This window comes from Anarhichas minor, unplaced genomic scaffold, assembly GCF_050575085.1.
Source record: "Anarhichas minor isolate MPS153535 unplaced genomic scaffold, ASM5057508v1 ptg000074l, whole genome shotgun sequence".
In the NCBI taxonomy this organism is placed as follows: Eukaryota; Metazoa; Chordata; class Actinopteri; order Perciformes; family Anarhichadidae; genus Anarhichas; species Anarhichas minor.
The window spans coordinates 10,845,306-10,863,093 of record NW_027466520.1 but is presented as its reverse complement, the minus strand read 5'-3'; the positions used below and the strand labels follow the sequence as shown (position 1 = coordinate 10,863,093).

The following is a 17,788-nucleotide window of genomic DNA, read 5'->3' as shown; positions in this document are numbered from 1 at the left end:
GCTAAATGATTTGAAAGCAAGCGAATGGCAGTTGGTGAGGTTCATCAGGGGCAGTGGTGCATACTCAAATGACATCAATAGAGACAATCTTCAACTGCTGGGCTCGAGAAGAAGTGGTTGTACTAGAGTCATAACAAATCAGCTTCCTCATTACTGCCTCTGTGTTGTCAGCTTCGTCAAAGCACTTCCCTATTCTCTGTGATGAAAGAATCTGTTTGGGTCTGGGGAAATGAGACAGGGCATACTTCTTTTTTTCTTTGAGTGACCGGAAAACCTTGCCTCAACAATTTACCCTATCTCCCTGTTGGTTCTGAAGTTTAAATATAGACAAGCTTTATTAGCTTCCTGGGTCTAAGCGTGGGGTAGATAGGACAAAGTCAAGGCTTCCGGGCCTGTCAGTCAAAGTCTGGTCGATGCACAGGCTTTGGGTGTCAATAGGAGATGCTATCCTTACTCATGGGCTCACCTTGAAGCAGTGGACCATGGCATAACCCTGCTGCTGCAGCTGCTGCTGCTGTCTGCTCTGGGCTGAGAAGCAACTGCTGAGGGAAGTCATGTGTTCAAAATGCAGGCATTTGTGCAAACATCTTCACTGTATTACTCTTAAGATACAACTGTTTTTTGTTTATTTTTTTAACAAACAGGAGACAAATTTTTGATTAATGTTTAGCGGAAAATGATTCACTTTGCCTGACGGGCATGAGTCCCCGCTGGCCGTAGATGTCCAAATCGCCATGTTCACACTACTGTTATAATATTTGCCAAAGTCATTTTAGTTGAAGCCACAGCTCTTAACCTTCTTTCAGAAATGCTTGAGGACAGGGCTCCATCACAGTCATTACAGTGATTCCTGTGGGGAAGCAGGATGCCTTCCCCAGGATGACTCTTTTTCTTTTGCTGCTGCTATGCTATAAAATTGGTAGTGTCCTGCAGAAATGTCTCTTCAGTATTTTCGCTGTGGGAGGCCCTGGTGGGATGTAAACCCCCCCAGTGTAAGCAGTGACAATTTACCCACGATACAGGACTAGAGCTGATAAACCGACTGCAGGATGTTAAGTTGTTTGACCCTGGGGTCAGGTCAACAATTGTTCACATGCTGTCACCTAAACTATTATCCCAAATCAATATTTCTCTTTTTGATTTTTCAATCACAGATTTCTGTAGACACATTTGAAATGTAATTTGTCTTCTCTGGCTTTACTCATCACCAGGTTGTGACCCCACGGCTAACTAATTCACATAGAGTCGCACAGATGAAGGCTGTTTAATAAAACATTGCCACTTGAGGCCTAACAGGCCTCACTCTCCCCTTACAAGTCACACTCTCATTTATTCATGAATTCATGCAATCATCTCCTCATTTCCCCCCAAACCACCCGGCTCCTAGGAAACTGTCCGTCAAGCGTCTGAGGGGAACTAGTACGAGGAGGGAAGGAAAGAGATAAAGACGGGGAGAGAGGAAGGAAGAAAACACACACACACACACAAACACACACGTTCATAAAGGCTCCAGCTGGATGACATCATTGTCTGTTGCTCACCTGATGTTATACTCATAAGGACACTGGGTTTAGCGAAGCATTTCAGATCTATGTTTCTAGAGCTGGCAGGTGTGTGTGTGGGCAGTTGTGTGTCAACCTTGACGTCCTTGCCCCGGAAAATACTGAGGAGTCTATTCCTTTGTGTTTCCTCCTTCTGCTTGATCTTTGTCTTCAACGCTATCTGCAAAAAAATGAACATCCTAACCCCACCCTCTCACATCCTTGGTGTGTGTTGTGTGTGCATGTTTTTTTTTTCATTCTTGTATGTGCATTGGCTGGAGAAGCCAAATAAAGGCAGCTGTGTGCCAGTTTCTTTGCAAGCCTGCAGACAGGTTCTTGCCATCAGAGACAACACTGTTTTAACATGATTGCAATCACACACTGACAACACTCACCACTTGAGAAGTAGACTGACACAGGAAGATAGAGATGTCTGGAAGTGTTTTGCCCGATATGTGTGTCACCGAGTGAATATGTGTTTGTGGATGTTTGAGCTGTTACCTTGGTTTGAAAAGAGCCTGTGAGAGGAGAGATTGAGAGGAAAAAGAGAGAATCTTCAAGTGAAACAAGAGGCTGATTAGTGAAAGTGAAGGCAAATGTTGCCATGCTCCCACAAACACACACACACACACACACACACACACACACACACACACACACACACACACACAGCCTGAGTGTGAGTACTTGATTGCTGCCAAACATCATACAAGGTCATCGCCTTATTATCACCCTCCTCTTCTTGTCCTCTCACAGTCTCTTTGGCACACACACACATACACATATTTGTCGCCCTCTTTTACGCCTTCTTTTTCTCTTTTCAATTTTTCCCACACACTCTTTGTCTTGCACAGTTTAATACTTGGTTAGACTTGTTTTTTTCTACTTCATTTGAATATTCTTCTCTCCCTCTTTGATTCTCATTCATTTCCTTTCCCTCTGATAAACATTATTGTAAATATTGCCAGATTAGCCGGGAGGCTAGTTTTCACCACCAGTCCCTGCCCACGTGTGAAATTGGCAGCCTAAAATCAAGAAACACGTTTAAAGAAATAATCGTGATACAAGGCATATCAATTACAGTCAAAACAAATCACAGACAGACAAAAACACAACACAGACATGAGCTGCAGTAAAAGCAAATTATGGTTCAACAAAGCAAAAGCAAACAATTACAGAACAGCTTCGCAAAAAACAGACATAAGCAAAGACAGATATGAGCAACAGGACGGACAGCAGTAGCGCTGAGGTTGCGTCTTATTTTCTTCTTCCCTTTTAAAACTCTTTAATATTATTCCCTCTTTCTCGTGTTTTCTCATTGCCTGTCTTTCTCTTGGCCTGATTCTACTCCAATCCCTTCGTTTGTCATTTTCATATTTTCATTATGACATCACTATACTGTAAGGCACCATTTCTCTATCTCCATCTTTTTGCTACACCGTTTACTTTACTTTCTCTCCTATAAGCCGGACATAAGTTGAGCAAATTCTGTAGTATTATATACGGCTTATTATTCGTCCAATATCTCTTGTGAATGAGACCTTGAGACGGGGCGTACAGTGGTTGCAAGTTGTACGTGGTTCATGGTGCTATCAGCGGCCGCAATCCATACTTTGCGAACGCGCCCGTCGGTGTCTTGCTCATGTCCAGTATTGCTGTTGTTTCAGGTGACGCATACTATCTTTCTGCTGTCTCACTACTGTGCACTTCCTTGCCGCTCTTATGTTTCGTTTACATTCACATCTAACGAGCACATTGTATTGTGGAATGAACAGGACATCTTTTAGCCGGCTGACAGCCTCTGTGAACACGGCCCATTGCGTAGGGAGCAATTAGTGTCGAGAGTTGAAGCCATATTGTATTTGTGTGGTAACTGTGAAAATGAATGACGTCTGTCATCCGGGACCTGCGACATCTGGAGTCTGACACCTAATATGTGAGAGATGGTGACCTTCAACACGGCAGCTTTTTGTCATATTAAACACGTGTTGCACGTCTCCTCTGTCCTCTCACTCCGTTCCTCTCTCCCTAAACCATCACTCAGCTCCTCCAGCTTCCTTTTCCCCACTCATTATTTTCCAGTTCTGCGTCTTTTATCTCTGTCACCCTCTGTATCACACTTTTTTTTATCTCATTGTTTGCTGCTATATCTATTTTTGTATCTCTCGCTGTCTCGGTAGGGGCGAACCAGCGCAAGCAGCAAGGACTAATTAACATATGGAGAATGCAAGAATACTGATGAAGCCTGTGTGATTGAATGTGTGGTTCGCATGTGCACAAGTGTGTCACAGCTGACCAACAAGGCTAATGCTGTCACCCGTCTGTGGAGAGGCATCTGGTATTCCATCTGACAAGAAGAAAGAAAATAGTTGTGTGTGTGTGTGCGTGTGTACCCATACTGTATGTGATTAAGTGTTACCGTTAGAATGAACTGTGTGTACAGTATGTTTGCCCTTGCAGGTGATTGAAAGTATCCTTGTGTACAAAATACAAACTTCCAAGTCTTTCTTGCCAACTTGTGTGCATGGAGCTGCATACTTCTACTGATTAACTCTGCATATGCTTCGGGTGTATTTGGGTATATGTGTGTGTGTGCCTGTGTTCCCACAGTGTGTGATAAATGATGCACTAGGTTGGACAGTTGGCTTTCCGCCTGGACCAACAAACTAATTCATTTCCTCAGATATCACAAGGTATCAGGAAGATTGTAGAGGCGGAGTCCAGAATAAAGGAGTGGGTGGCATTTTTGTCCCACATTGCCGGTACTGATGCACCTCCACACTTCCTTCGTGAAGTTCCAGTGCAGCTTTGAGCGGTAACATAAAGCAGATGGTTAGACAAGTTTGGGGTTGTTTTGATTTCTTAAATCTGAGGGACATACTTAAACAGCACTGACCTCACAAAATACAATGTTTGCTATGACATCTCTGAGAGGTTAATGGATCCATTTGCTTTAAAATGTTATACAAATATGTGCTTATGAATGACATGGGGAATAGTAACGGAGGGAAGTGAAGAGGTGAAAAGAGTGCCGCCCTCACAAATCTGTGTTCTGAGAACACAGATTTGACAGGAACATTAATAGAAAGACTGCAAAAAAAAGGCACGATTCACGCTGTGTGCTGTAGGAAACCCTACAAAGACAGACATCTATTTCGTACTTTAATTCAGCTAAATGTGTGATCTTAAATGTTTATACTCTATACGTTCTTTCATTGATGAAAGATAATTGTGCAGAAGTCTGGTTTACCTGCATTATTAGTATTGCAGCAGGACATTTAAAATGCTACAGAGCAGAAATTCTGAATTGGTGAGTTTTTTTTCGTTCTTTTTTAGGAGTCAAGTTATGAGTTTTACATGCTGAATAGTTATGTTGCCAGAAGAAACAAAGATTGAGTTTATACTTGACGAGCACTATTTGGGAAAATTAGTTTTCCTCTGTCGGCAATCTTGATTAAATTGATGTAATTAACATTAAGTACATAATTACTTTGTTTTCCATGTAACACTTGTTTAATTATTTTTTACAAAGAAATGAAATACTTCCTTACGTGTGTTTCTCTCTGCGTGCGTGTGTGTGTGTGTGTGTGTGCAGGTGTGCTCTGGAACCTGTCGTCATGTGATGCTCTGAAGATGCCGATCATCCAGGACGCCCTGGCCGTTCTCACCAATAGCGTCATCATACCCCACTCCAACTGGGACTCCTCCCCCAATCACCATGATGACCGCAAGCTCCATCTTCATACCTCACAGGTGCTGCGCAACGCTACAGGGTGTCTCAGGTAAAAGCAGCCCACACACACACACACACACATATACGCTCTTATCGTAGACAATCATATGCTCCTTTTTTCTTCCTCTCTCTCTTCCTTTAATCCTTTAATCTCACTCTCATTTGTAAGAACACAACAAAGTGTTTCCACTATCGTTTTCTTGTGTTTCTTTGTTGCTGAGATTCACCATAAAGAGACAACTTCGTTGTGTGTCAGAATGAATGTTGTCTCTTTTGAATGTTCACTGCTGTGTGATTATAGATGCATATATTCACAAACGATGAACACAGCGCACATTTGTTCCTCTCTCTCCCTCTCTCTATCTCTCTCCCTAGCTTGTGATGGTAACCATAGAAACTCCTCCAATTGTATGTCCTTTGTGTGTCAAGTCCATCTGTTACATTAACACAGCTGCTCATGTTACTCCAGCCTCACCTCATCTTCTCTTCGACATATTGCAGTAAACATGTTAGTTTTGATGGAATGCATAACTTACGGTCAGAAGTCCAGACTGTTTTAAACTAATCCTGGCGTCTTTTTAAAAAAGATTCACAGAAAAAAATCCCGTGTGTAATTAACAGTATAAAAAAGTCTACTGTACATCCAATGTGACATTGGTCGATTCATTTTCGAGTTCACCTTGTAGCAACATTAGCTCTTTGATACACACCTAAGTCATCTTTTGTTGAATCCAGAAAATGATCAACCTTTTTTACATAGCAATACACTCTGCACAAACACACGGTAGTTGTGATTTTTAATTCTGGCTGTGTACATTTCACTTGTATGTCCTAAGCACAGAAAAGGAGCTCTGGTTCTTGAACCTACACGGCAACATTTGTTTGTCCATGTACGCACACTCTCACACCAACTCCACAGAGGGCTGAAACGGTTCAGAAAAAAACTCCATGTCCACTTGGCTGTCTCTCTTTGAGTTGTGCACTCAATCAACCACCAGCAGCCTCTGGATTAAACCTCACCCCACTCGCTTTGCGGAGCTTCTCTCAAGCTGTTTGGAATGCTTATCTCCGGCTATTGAATGTCTCTCTAAAGCATTTCAAGCCATTCTGAAGATGTCGCAAACAGGCTTTTCTTTGTAATTCACATAATTGTGTGTGTTAGGTGCTACATTGTGTGTATGCAATCGACATACCAAAGTAAAGGCCTCCAATTGCTCCAGTAATTGTTCCCATTTGTCATCACTTTAAATATGAATACCAGCTTGCATAATTGTGGTCTCTCCAAACATCCATAATGTGTAATTATGAATATTTGCACGCTTCTGGTCATGGATGCTTTTAAGTCAGATTTCTTGGACATAAATAAACATCTTCTGCCAGTCAGTTGGAAGAACCGATTCAACACTAGCGCTTCTTTTTTGAAGACATTAACCTTTATCAATTGTTTGTCATTTCAAGAGTACAACTATCTCAGACATAACAGCAACATAGCTCTTGTATATTCCTGTGTTTTGGCTGCACTTCTGTTGTACATCGCCTCAGAGGACCTACCGCTTTGTGAAGTACACCACTTTGATATCTATTCTAAATTTTAACCACAGTGCTCAGTGCCAGGTGTATTGCTTGGATGTAATTAAATAAGCGTTTTGAAGATAAAACCCAGCTGAGATTTTTGTTATAAACCTCGCCGGCTTGTGTTGTCAGAATAGTAATGGAATAGCACAGGAACTGTCATGGGGCCTGTGGTACTGGACAAGATGATCATACACAATAACTCGATATCACAAACACCTGTGAGAATCTAATTCAGTCCATTGATAGCTTTGCATTTGCAATAGATATTCATTTGGGAAAGTTACATTGTTGTGTTTTTGCTGGGATGTATTTTGTGAACTGCTTTGCATTCTTGCATTTGTACTTGGGTTTGTTGTTAACTGTAACAAATAATTTGTCCACCTGTGTGTTGATGGGAATGACAACAGGGGATTGAGAGGGTGGTCCAATAGGTCATTACCACGATATGCAGTATCAAAAGAGAAAACCATTATTTAATGCATGAGAGAACAATCTGGGTGTATAGGACATATAACTGGGTACTTGCATATAGTACACTATATATATATATACCATATATATATGGTACAGAATATAGGTGATTGTGATTATAAAGTCATGCCGTAGAAGTTTAATATCAATGAAATGTATTCCCATTCGGAGTTGGAAAAGGTAGCACTCTTGCATCAGAGATAATGAGTTGAGTATATTTAAGCTACATTTTGTAAATACGACAAAAAAAAATCACATTTTCTTTGAATTTGTTTGCTGTTTAAGGCCAAATGAGTTGAAATGGGTCTTTATTACATGTCATGCATGTCGAAGGTTTAGCGATACCTACAGTAAGTACTTGGCAATGACTAAGTGTTGTTCATGACACCAGAAAAGAGGAGGCAAATCTAAAGGGTTAAATCACAAAAAAATACATTTTTCCCATCAAGGCCCTCTTGGTATCTATTGATGTGGATGGAGAACAGCTTGCTTTGGAGCTTTTTGAGTTTTTTAAATCTCACAAACTAAATTCTCCCCCACTGCACTGCGGTGGCGACAGACGTCTCAGGTATCTAAAAAGTCTTGAAATAAAATCTCTCACCATCTGCATGGCTTGATACCAATAGGGGTACATGGAGATGTTTTTTATGATTTGAGGGAACAGATTACTTCAAAGTAATGTGTTTAATGTTGTGCATGAGGAGACTCGCACTAAATGCTGCCTAGATTACACCACGATTTGTTTAGTATGGAAATCAGAGCATTTGAGTTTCTTTTAGTTGTTTGTTTACCCCAAAGCAAGATGTATTGCCTTGAACTTTAAGACTAAGTTACAGTATCAGTTTTTGCCAGTGATATCTGTAGACTTTCCACTTTTATGTCAAGTTTATTATTTCCTAACTCACTAAGGTGTTTATGGGACTTCAGTGTGTGTGTACCTCTGAAGATGCGGGGGAAAGACAAACGATTCGGTCAGAGCACTGCTCCACACTGTCAGGGTACAGATCGAATTGAAAAAGCTGGTAAAGGAGAAGAAGGACGGGAGAGTAGAGGAGAGAAGAAGACCAGAAGTTTCAAAGATAAGAACGGAGAGAAAGTGGTGAACAAGACTAACGGGATCTCAAAGAAGGGAGCTGAGACACAGAGAGTAATCAAGGTGTTTCTGCTGCTCACCAGGGTTGTTTTCTATCCCAGTGTCTGTTCTTGGGGGCGTTAAACTGACACAAGGCCACAATGTTCAGGTCCCAGTGTACATCAGCTCAATTTCAGACCTCTCACCTCGCTCATTGTTCCTTCGCTGTGTGCGTTTCTGTGTCCGTGCACTGCATGAGAGTGTGTACATGCCTTTGTGCGCACTGGTGTATCTATGTCTGCTTCTTTTTTGTGTGTTTGAGGGCATATGCGCCTGTACAGTCCGCTTGTATGTGGGTCTGTACTGTATATGCACATGTGTGAGTGTGCGCACGCTTTCGTTCCCGCTGAAAAACAAAAGGCATTAAACTGAATCAACCTCAGAAATCACAGCCGGCATGGGGGAGTTGTATATGATAATGGGAGTGAACTGGTGTCAGGGCATCAGGTGTTTCGATTACGTGTCTGTGTGTGTGAGTGTGTGTTTGTGTGTATTTTCATGTATGTTTGTGTGTTCATGTGTGCATATATTAACTGTGGGCCAAGCAGTTAATGATGCTGATGGACCCATATGTTGTCTAATTGGGTGGCGGGCATTAAAGTTCCCTCTCCTATTCACACACACAAACACACCTACACCACACACACACACACACACACAGTGTTATCAGGCCTGACACAAGGTCTCCTGTGAAGGGGTTTCCATATCCCCCATTCAGGGGCTGTTTACCTCCCTGCAGGTTGTTGGTTTACAGCCAAGCTGGAGAAAACCTGCTGCCTCCACGCTATACACACTGTCTCTATGTGTGTGTGTACTAGTCAGCGTCACACACTCATAAACACATTCATTTTGCTTCCTTTCAAACACCCACAGTTGTGGCAGAGCAGTAGAATAAGTTATCGGATGAATAAAGAATAAGGAGTAGGTGGTCACGAATGACTTTGTTTCCATATTTCATTGATATTAATTGGTTTGTAGGCTTGTGCGCTCCATCTGGTGATGACCCTCTGCTGCCCCCTCTCACACACACACACACACACACCATCCAATATTTGTGCAGAGCTACCACACACCAGCTGTTTGAGACAAAGTCACTCATTGGCCATTTGTTCCTTGAACAACATTAGAGAGCCATCTGTCCAAGAGTCACTCAAGTTGACATCTTTCCCGCATACATGTTGCATGAACCCTCAAAAACCTGTAGAGTAGTGACTAACATGTGATTTACTCAGCGACTCTCTAGTCATATCCTACAGTACACGTTTGCACCCTGGAGAGGAAAATCAATGTGGAATAAAAAATGTATAACCCGTCTGGTATCTTTAAAAGATTGTAGGCCTAATTGGTGAAAAACAAGGTCAACTTTTGCCGTGCTCTAATGACTGCCAAGCCAACTCCTGCAGATACCAGGAAGCTTGTTAGTAAAGTTGTTCTCACTTATGTAGGAGAATGTTGCGAGAGAGCAGCCAACGACAGACTTATACCCAAAATATTATATATATATATATGAATTACTGTCCTATATGCACTCAGTTCAGTTAACTCTTTTCAGTTTCTTCATTCATTTGTTTCAAAGATCTATTCAAATCTCTACTTCTAATGATGCCGGCCCAGCAGCACTCTGATAAATATTTTAATATTTTGTTGTATTCCCAAAGCACTTTCACACCATGTTTACCACAAAAAAAAAGTCCCATAAAAAGAAACCAAATGTTGTTTATTATGCTTCAGGAAGACAGAAAATACTGAACGTTAACATTAAAAGCCATAAGTTACTATTAGGACTAGTACACTATGTATTTTCAAAATATTTCTGAGGTTAAGTTGGGAAACGGCTTACTCTTTAGCACCGACACCAATGGCACTTTCCTTCTACTTTACGGCAGCTATAATAACAACTTTTACATCCTGAATGGGATGCTTAATCTAGTACGGTGTCTTTTTGCTCAGTAGGTAATTATTTAACATGGCAGGCTAATGAGTTAGACTGAATTAATGAGGAGTGACATCAGATAGGATTAAGTGCAAGCCTGTAATGGACTCGTTAAATAGTCGAGATTACCAGTTAAATTTACGGGCATTCACAGATTCACAGACACAAACCGTCACTTACACACTCACATACACACACACACACAGAGGTAAAACCAGCATGTAGGTGCACACATGCCCTCTCTCAGTAAAGTCTTTTTAGAGTTCATGCACAGACTCATTGCTTAAAATGTCCCCTTCCATACTCATCCTTCATCTTCTTATGAAATATGTCATCTGATCAGCTCTCTCGCTCTCTGAGCGATAACCATACGCTCAGATTATGTTACCATGGTCCATAAATCCCTTATGTTACAGTCAGGAAGCTGACTCAAACAAACAAGCATTATTTGAATATTTCGTGATGCAACACGGCAAGATGTGAGAATGCCCGAGGACACATTACACCCAGAAGAAAAAAAAAAAAAAAGTTAGCAGGCTATTTTTTGCATAAGAAATTCTGGCCTCACTGTGCTTGCCAATAACTAGCACAGAAGGCGTGTTGCAGAAAGGCACAATATTTCATGCTTCATTACAGAACCACTAGACTAACAAGCACATGTGCAAAGACAGCAAGCACACACACACACACACACACACACAGACACGTTCACGCACTCTTTCTTGCGAGTACACACAAACACACTCGCAATGTTCATCTCCATGGGGCAGCTGTGTGCATGCCTTTCCACACCAACACACGTATTCAACATCAGAATAATTGTCATTCCTAGGTTTTAAAAAGATTGCACAGAAATTTAGGATTTTAGCAACTAACAAGCTGTAGGGACCTTGAATATATTGAGAGCACATGGACGTTATTGCTTCCTTTTATACGTCTGCTATACGCTATATCACTTCTAATGTCTGGAAGCATGAAAGCATAGAGGATTGCTTTCTATTTTACAAACATCAATGGAGTCCGTCGGGATCTGGCTTCGCTCCTCGTTGTTCAGCAGGGCCATGGATGAAATCATTCAGCAAAATGAACCTTTCCCACACCTGATGGGATTATTGCACCACTCGCTGGGACGTCATTGGTCTGTGGTAATAATTGTCAGTCTGAAAAAAAACACGAGGCTGTTATGGAAATGCAAATTAAAGATATTTATATCTTTTATTTTTGATTTTGTGTTGAATACAATTTGTGCAAGAAACAGAACTTGCAGAATTGTACTTTTATCAAATCTGGTCAGAAAGGATTAAAACTTATTTTTCAGCATTGCTCAGTATACTGAATAGTCTAAGTACATCCCAGTCTTTAAAAAACTGAATGATAATGGCCTTCAGGCCTTTTTTTCCTTTTTTTTTTTAAGAACATTAGATTCTTGTCTAATCTATTGACAGCAGAAGCAAGGGCATCTGCAGGCACTCATTCTGTCTCTACAGTGTACATCAATACTGGCGAACGTCACCGTTTTGTTTAACTTCTTTTAAGTGAAACATTTATGTCGCACAGCCAGGTGCCTTCACCTCCACCCATGATAAGGCATCAGATAAAAAAAACTTGATGCGAATCTCAGTAGTCAACACATTCAAGGCTGAGCGTTTTAAAGCAATACATATTCCACCCTCTCACTTTCTCACCCACCCGCCTCCTGTCTTCGCTGCTTAAACATTAGTGAAGGTGAAGTGTTTTTCGCTGTTCTGTTGTTTTATATTGACTCGGCAGAGTATTGTGTCTCTGCTAAGCTTGTTTTCTCCATTAGCATTCAGCGTGGGTGAAAATGACTTGACCTTCTCTTGAAGTTGTAATTGAGTTCCCGTGTCTTCCTCTCTCTCACTCGTTTCTCATCAGTACAATAAATGATTGACCTCATCTCGTAGAGTGGGGAAGCAGCTGTGATATCTTTATAATGCCAATGTGATGGATGAATCGCGTTGTCTCCTCATTCTCGACTCTATTGTCCATCTCGTGTGTTTTCTTGACATTTCTTGACATTTCACCAGAAAGTAGTTTTAAACTCACGTTGCCAAACTTTATAAATTGGTTTGTTAATTATTTCTGATTTCTTGCTCTCTTTTTTTTGTGTCATCTGTACCCATGCCCCCCTTATCGGTAAGGCAGCGTAATGGAGGTTATACTGCAGTATGGTCCTTAATAACCTCTTTAGCACGACGCCCCCAAATTTGGGGGCTCTCGGGCTCAGAACCCCTCAAACTCACATGCGGAAAATAGCATGATTATTAGCCAGTAGTGTGGACACGGCCACTTTTTTTTTTCGATGAACCAGCAACGTCTGGACAACAACATCATATAAGTCACTTATTATAAACTCCAAAGACAACTATAGGCTACTCATATAAGCACAAGTATATCGTGGCATAAAAGCACCAAATCCGGGCCAGAAATCGGCGCTATGAGTACAGTAAATCAATGTTTGTGCCCTCATGCTAACAGCTACCCAGTCATACAAAGCATGTAATAGCATTAGCACACGTGGCGGAACACGTAACTAACTTCTGTTTTACGATCCGTAGAAGCACTAAACCGTTGTGGATGATCAAACGTACCTTCATGCTGAACTTCGCCGAAACAAATCGTGGGTATGTGCCCAAGTTTTCTCAAAATATGGATAATAACGTCGCGGAATTTCCGTTCCAAAGCTGTAGTCATTGCTGCCAACTGCATACTGTTGACTTCCGACTTGTTTCCAGAATAAGAGCGGTCAAGGGGGCTTGGGCGAGTGGTCAGACTGCCTGCGACCGGAAATTTCCGCCGGGGTACACGCGTCACTTCTGGCAACTTTATTGTATGAAATCTTTTGACGATCACCACCATACTTGGCACGAGTCTTCCTAAGCCTGTGACGCGTCTAAGGAGGGGTTGTTTTTGGAAATCGACCGAGGATAGGCTGAGATCCAGCCACACACACACACATGAAATGAGAAAATCCTACAGATGACAGCCAAAACTGGCTCTGATGATGTTATGAATATGAATATGATTCCTATTATCTGTATTTGGATGTATTGAATCATATGAGTGATAAAGAAAGTGAAATATATAGTTATATAGTGTATAAAAGTACAATGTAAGAGCTGCAACAGCTGGTTCGAAAATGATGGCCTCGCCTGACTAAAACCTCTTATTCTTAACTTTATTCCACTTTATTCCACTTTAACCTTTTTTTAATAACTACTGATCAGTTATGCTATGACTTGGGAAAGATTCAGGGAGCTAGCTGCATTATTTCAATAACCTTTTATCACTGAAAGTGCATTTTTCCCAGGCGAGGCTGAATATTTTCAATTTCAGCTGTGTTATGTCTTATTTTCTATATTAACCAGCAACATATTCACAATATGACCAATGTAAACTATGTCACAGGTGTTGTGATCTGATTATATCAACAAAAATTATTAAAATCGACCTTGTAGTTACAGAGCTATGGTCAGTTTTGTAGGGCTATGCTTTTTCGCTCAGAGACCTCAAAAACGGCTCCGAGAATAAGAGGTTTTAAATAAAGGTCCAGTGTGTAACACCAGCCTATAAATACAGAGATGTAATAAGCATAAGAGCTGTGGCTGTATATTCCCACAGTTGTGTTGCAGCTTAAGGCCATAATGGAATGGTATATGCTGACACTGACATATTTGCAAACTCCAAGAACTCAACTTTTCGAGCCCCAGCCACGAGAAACAGATTTGTGCTTTGATAATATTGATAATAATATTGATACTATTGATTTATATGATGAAGTTATGTTTAAAACTACTGAGTAAAGTGTTTTAAGGAAGCTCACAAGCAGACATCATCCAAACACACAGTCAGATTGGGTCCCTCTGTGATGAATCGATCCATCCTCAGTCAAACACCCCACAGAAATGAATACTGAGACAGCCAATAGAGCAATGTATTCCCCCTCTATAACTATCACTACACTAATAGCCACACTATTGTGCAATATAACAATTTTAGAGGACAGCACTCTCCTTCCATCGTCTCTATGAACAGAATTTACAAGGACTGATTTTGCACATTGTGACTACGCTAAGGAAATATATTGCGTGGTTGTGACAATGAGATTTTAAGACTGTGTATACATTTGTCACTTTGGTATTTGTTATTAGACAGACACACACATACTTCACTATGCCTGCTATGGCTCGAATATTGATTTCCCTAAAGGCTGCCGACAGCACGATACACACAGAGACACACTTAAAAAACATTTCTTGCTTTTCTATTTTCTTAAAGCTTTCGTTGGAAACCAAACTCCAGGAACTTGTTAGAAGAAAGCGGCGTGTTTGAGCACTAACCTGCCTGCTATTTTGTCTTTATAGCAGCATGGAAACACAAAGTGTGTACTATATGTCAAAATGATATCGTCTCCTATTGCTGGCATGGCTCCCTTCCAAGTTGTTATTCAATGTAAACTAAATGTACTCATTTCTCAATTTTCTAAATATTTCCTACTGAATTTACATCATCAATAATCCCTGTAGAGTCAGTTACTGCAATGTAAGCGCTGTTATGCTCTGGTCAATGGATAATATTGTGTGACTTTAAATCAGGTCGTGTTTGAAGTTCTATAAACATTTAGCTGTGTGTTTTCATTCTTGTGTTCAGGAAAGGAAATGCAATATTCAATCTAATAGTCTATCTGGTACCATACACCTCGGTTTCATATCTATTCTATTGACACAGCCAAATGAGTCAATGTCTGGGACTGAGTGTATCTGTATCGCAGACAGCTCCATGTTGAAAACCCAAACAAATCCAACCCAACACCACCCACCTGTACCTTCAGTTCAATTCAAATTCTATTCATTATTTTGGTGCGTCACATTGGCAAAGCTGCTAATAATAAATGTTACAATATTGCGAAATTATCAAAGCAGCGTTGGTGTGAGTGTTGGCTGTGAAGTTCAGCAACCAACTGTCTGACTAAAGCGGCTTTTTTGTTTTTCACCCTCCTCTTTTTTTTTTTGGACTCAAGTCAAGTGCTTTAAAATGAAGCGAGCCTTCGGGGCATAGATTGAGATGTATCCAGAATTTGAATGTTCCATTTTCAATTGTTTAGTTTAGGGAGAGCTGCCAGGTTTAACAGTATCTCTCTCTCTCTCTCTCTCTCTCTCTCTCTCTCTCTCTCTCTCTCTCTCTCTCTCTCTCTCTCTCTCTCTCTCTCTACACCCCTCGTTACCAGCTTTAATTTTTTTCTTTCATCTGTCTTCCTGTCTTATCTTCCCTCCTCACCAACTCTCTTACTCTTCTCATTTGTTTTTCTTTTTCTTTCTGTTTGGCAAACACACAGACTCGTACACACAGACTCTGATCAGTGTTCTTTGTATCTGTGTTGCAGGAATGTAAGCTCTGCCGGTGAGGAGGCGAGACGAAGGATGAGGGAGTGTGACGGCCTGACAGATGCTCTGCTCTACGTCATCCAGACCTCTCTGGGCAGCAGCGAGATCGACAGCAAGGTGTGTGTGTGTGTGTGTGAGCATCTTAGCTTGTGTTATGTAATGTGCATGACTGTATAAATGCATTAATGAAAAGATTGTCAAGCAGTAAATGTGCATTTTCAAACCTGCAAGAGAGAAAGCGTGCCTCGTTCCCTCTCTTGTAGACACAGACAAACTGCTGAATTTTTCTCATTGCACAGGAGGTGAGAAATAATAATAATTAAAAAAAAAAAAGAAAAACTCCTTTCATTGCCAGCTTCCACAAGGAAGATGAATATTAGTTTTCAAGGAGTGTGCAGTTCATCAACACATTTTATTCATGATAAATTAAAGCTTTCAAATTCAAAGTGTTGCAGCACTTCCTGCTGCCAATGTATCTCTGCCAGTAGTCAAAGTTGATCGGGTTTATGTTCACTTTGTGTTTTCCTGTGTGAGGACGCGTTCACGTTGGTGTGGAGCGTATACTGTCTGTGTGCTCATGACGGAGTATGTGGGGGCCAGTTAATACTACATAAACAATGTTGTGGATGGCTGACTTCTCAAGGTCTCCCTGTCTCCCAGCTTCTCTAAATGGCCTTCTTTAATCACTGCTTAACCGCCTGCCCTTCTTCACCATCTGACGGCAGTCACCAGAGGAGTACTGCTGTCACCTCAGTAACAAAGACTGATTGGCAGGTGAACCAGCACGTGGCCACTGCTGAAATAGCAACGCACATTAGCCATGTGCTCGTTTTGTACTGCCTTTTTTGCTTCATTTTTGCACACGTGCGTTGCCCAGACTGCCACCTTACATTCTCTACTCATCTGCCTGTTTAGGTGGGAGATTAATCTGGTCTGGCATATAAATATAGTAGAGCTCAAGGAGTCAAAAACTGATTGATCCACTTTACCTCTACTTTGTGCAAATTCTTTTCAGTCTCAGCAGAAATGGTTTGAAAACAAACGCCGAGGTTGTTAAAGTAACATTATCACTGATTACCAACCAGTTTATGTGCCCATATACTTGTATAGTCAGTTCCAACTCAGTTCGTGCTCTCACAAAAACTCCCCTCACCATCACTCTCAGCATTCTTCAGGATTTGCATTTTGATCATCTAGACAGTCTCCGCTCTTTCCTCTCTGCCTTTCATGTTCACAGATCCAGACAGAAATGTGCAAGATCAGAGGAATATCCACTATATGACAATTATGTTTTATAGTCGATTGTCCCATTAAACACAATCTATAATGCTGCAAGGGATTGCACTGATGTGAGGAAGCTTTAGAGTCACTTAAATAGGTTTCACAGTATGAACCTGCACACAGCTAAGAACTCATTAACATAGCTGATACAGTCATTTGAAATGATGGTACAAGACCTAATAGACTTAGCTCATCATTCTACATACACATCCAATATGATGCTGATATTGTATCGATGTTATGATGCTGATATTTAACAGCTTGCATTAAATGCGGTTGCTACTGCAGGGAGAAGTATACTGTAAGTCCATTAATGTATGTCATCTAGTGTCCCAGAGGAGTGTCATGGACAAGCGTATTCTAAAAGCACAGTGTGGAAAGAAACACAAGGTCATACACACAAAGCCTTTTATCAACATCAATGGCTGTGGTCTCGTATTCGTTTGCTGTGTAGATTCTTATATAATTAATAAGAATGGAATTTTTGTTGTGCGGTTGCTGTTTGGTAACTGGCCCCCTACCTCTGACCCTTCGTGCGGAGACAAGAAGTACCACATAATCATTTTGAAAGTCTTTTTGTTCCCTAAACCCTGCAGCTGGAAAGAACAGGGTACTGAATGAATGTGAAATAACAGATCGAAATATGAAATGTCAAAGTAAATTGTAAATAAAACTTCTCCGACATCGTTCTATAATAGCATGTGAATAGAATTTCAG

General features: G+C 41.0%; 1 protein-coding gene across 2 annotated transcripts in view; it reads left to right on the top strand.

The window, feature by feature from the left end:
- ctnnd2a (catenin (cadherin-associated protein), delta 2a) overlaps nt 1-17,788 on the top strand; it is a 191,463-nt gene that overhangs the window by 133,107 nt on the left and 40,568 nt on the right. For both annotated transcript variants that reach the window (XM_076080665.1, XM_076080664.1), the window contains exons 14-15: nt 5,137-5,323; nt 15,790-15,907. In XM_076080665.1, coding sequence (XP_075936780.1) covers nt 5,137-5,323; nt 15,790-15,907 — 305 coding nt within the window. The remainder of the gene's footprint in view (nt 1-5,136; nt 5,324-15,789; nt 15,908-17,788) is intronic.